The sequence below is a fragment of the Opisthorchis viverrini genome (genome assembly GCF_000715545.1).
Source record: "Opisthorchis viverrini unplaced genomic scaffold opera_v5_2790, whole genome shotgun sequence".
NCBI classification, from domain to species: domain Eukaryota; kingdom Metazoa; phylum Platyhelminthes; class Trematoda; order Opisthorchiida; family Opisthorchiidae; genus Opisthorchis; species Opisthorchis viverrini.
Genome location: NW_008755047.1, coordinates 156 through 1,314, shown reverse-complemented (window position 1 = coordinate 1,314; position 1,159 = coordinate 156). Strand labels below are relative to the sequence as shown.

General features: G+C 43.5%; 1 protein-coding gene across 1 annotated transcript; it reads left to right on the top strand.

Annotated features, from left to right (window-relative positions):
* Positions 1–566: 566 nt before the first annotated feature.
* On the top strand, positions 567–893 carry T265_15992 (hypothetical protein; the record flags this gene model as incomplete). Its single annotated transcript, XM_009179447.1, has 2 exons — positions 567–671; positions 702–893. Coding segments are annotated over 2 exons (297 nt in total), but the record flags the coding sequence as incomplete, so codon positions are not given.
* Between the last annotated feature and the right edge of the window lie 266 nt (positions 894–1,159).

Below are 1,159 nucleotides of genomic sequence, written 5' to 3'. Positions count from 1 at the left end.
TAGGAACTCAGGTTGTTTGTGGTGGGTTAGTACTAGGTTTTTTCCTGTCCCATCTTTCTTGCCATGAGAAGGCTTTACTCAATTAAATGCACGACAGTGAAGTATTAGTTTACTTCGCTGGTGTTGCTGTTGATGACGTTAAAGATTATAGATCATAGCCAGCAGACTAAGCTGTTCGGCCGAACATTTCCGCAAAAACGACGTAATTCAAGCAATTTTCCAGAAGAATACTTGAACGTAAATCCTCCGTGAGTGTTCTTTGTTAAAATTTCACTATTTATATAACCTTTACTCCAGGAACGATGAGCCATTGCCATATAGCTACTTTGCTTGGACTCTGAAGTCGAGGCTACATCTATTTCACGATTATTCAACACTGACTGCCATTAGGAATTCGTAACCCGTTGTATTCGATTTTCATCAGTTGACCATCTATTTGGCGTTTTGTCAGAGGAGCGGCTAAATATTTCTACGACGTGAATTACCCTACGGCTTTCGTTTTAGCAGCTCCCCAAACCTGTGTAACTATCCCTCGTCTCATCGTGAAAGTAATGAATACTTAGCATATGAACGTGCTACCTCCACCACGTACGTATTCTCATCACGCCAAAGTTGGACCCTGCTTCAGTCGTCCCGCCTATCGAGATGGCCGTCAGAAGAAGGCGGTGAAGGTGTGTGCGTCGATTTTATAATTTCCCCAGGTTTATACGATTGCCACGGAATCAACTTATCTGCTTTTGTTCGGAGTCCCTTCAATAGATCTGGAACAAGCGCTCAAGGATAGATGTAAACGATTCGGCACACTTGAACGAATCATCAAACTGTCGGAATACCCAGACAAGGAAGAGTTCACTGATGTGTTTTTGGTGAAATTCCCGTCGGTCCAGATCGCAAGGTGTGGACGTATTCTTTTACAGCGTTGCGAACGCGCTATGCGTGTGTTTTTCCTCAGCTTTCTTACATTGTTTCGGTTCATGTTTTTTTCTCAGGATTTAACTGCACGGGGAACCTTAACTTTTCTAGAACTTGTAGAATAGGTCGGTCGATTCTGGTGGGAATGAGCGATGGGCAACGAAAGTCCATGGTAAGCAGCTGCAGTGCATTAAAATTAAGGAAGCATGTGAAGAGTGCGTGCAGACAACGGCTAGTGTTCAACAGT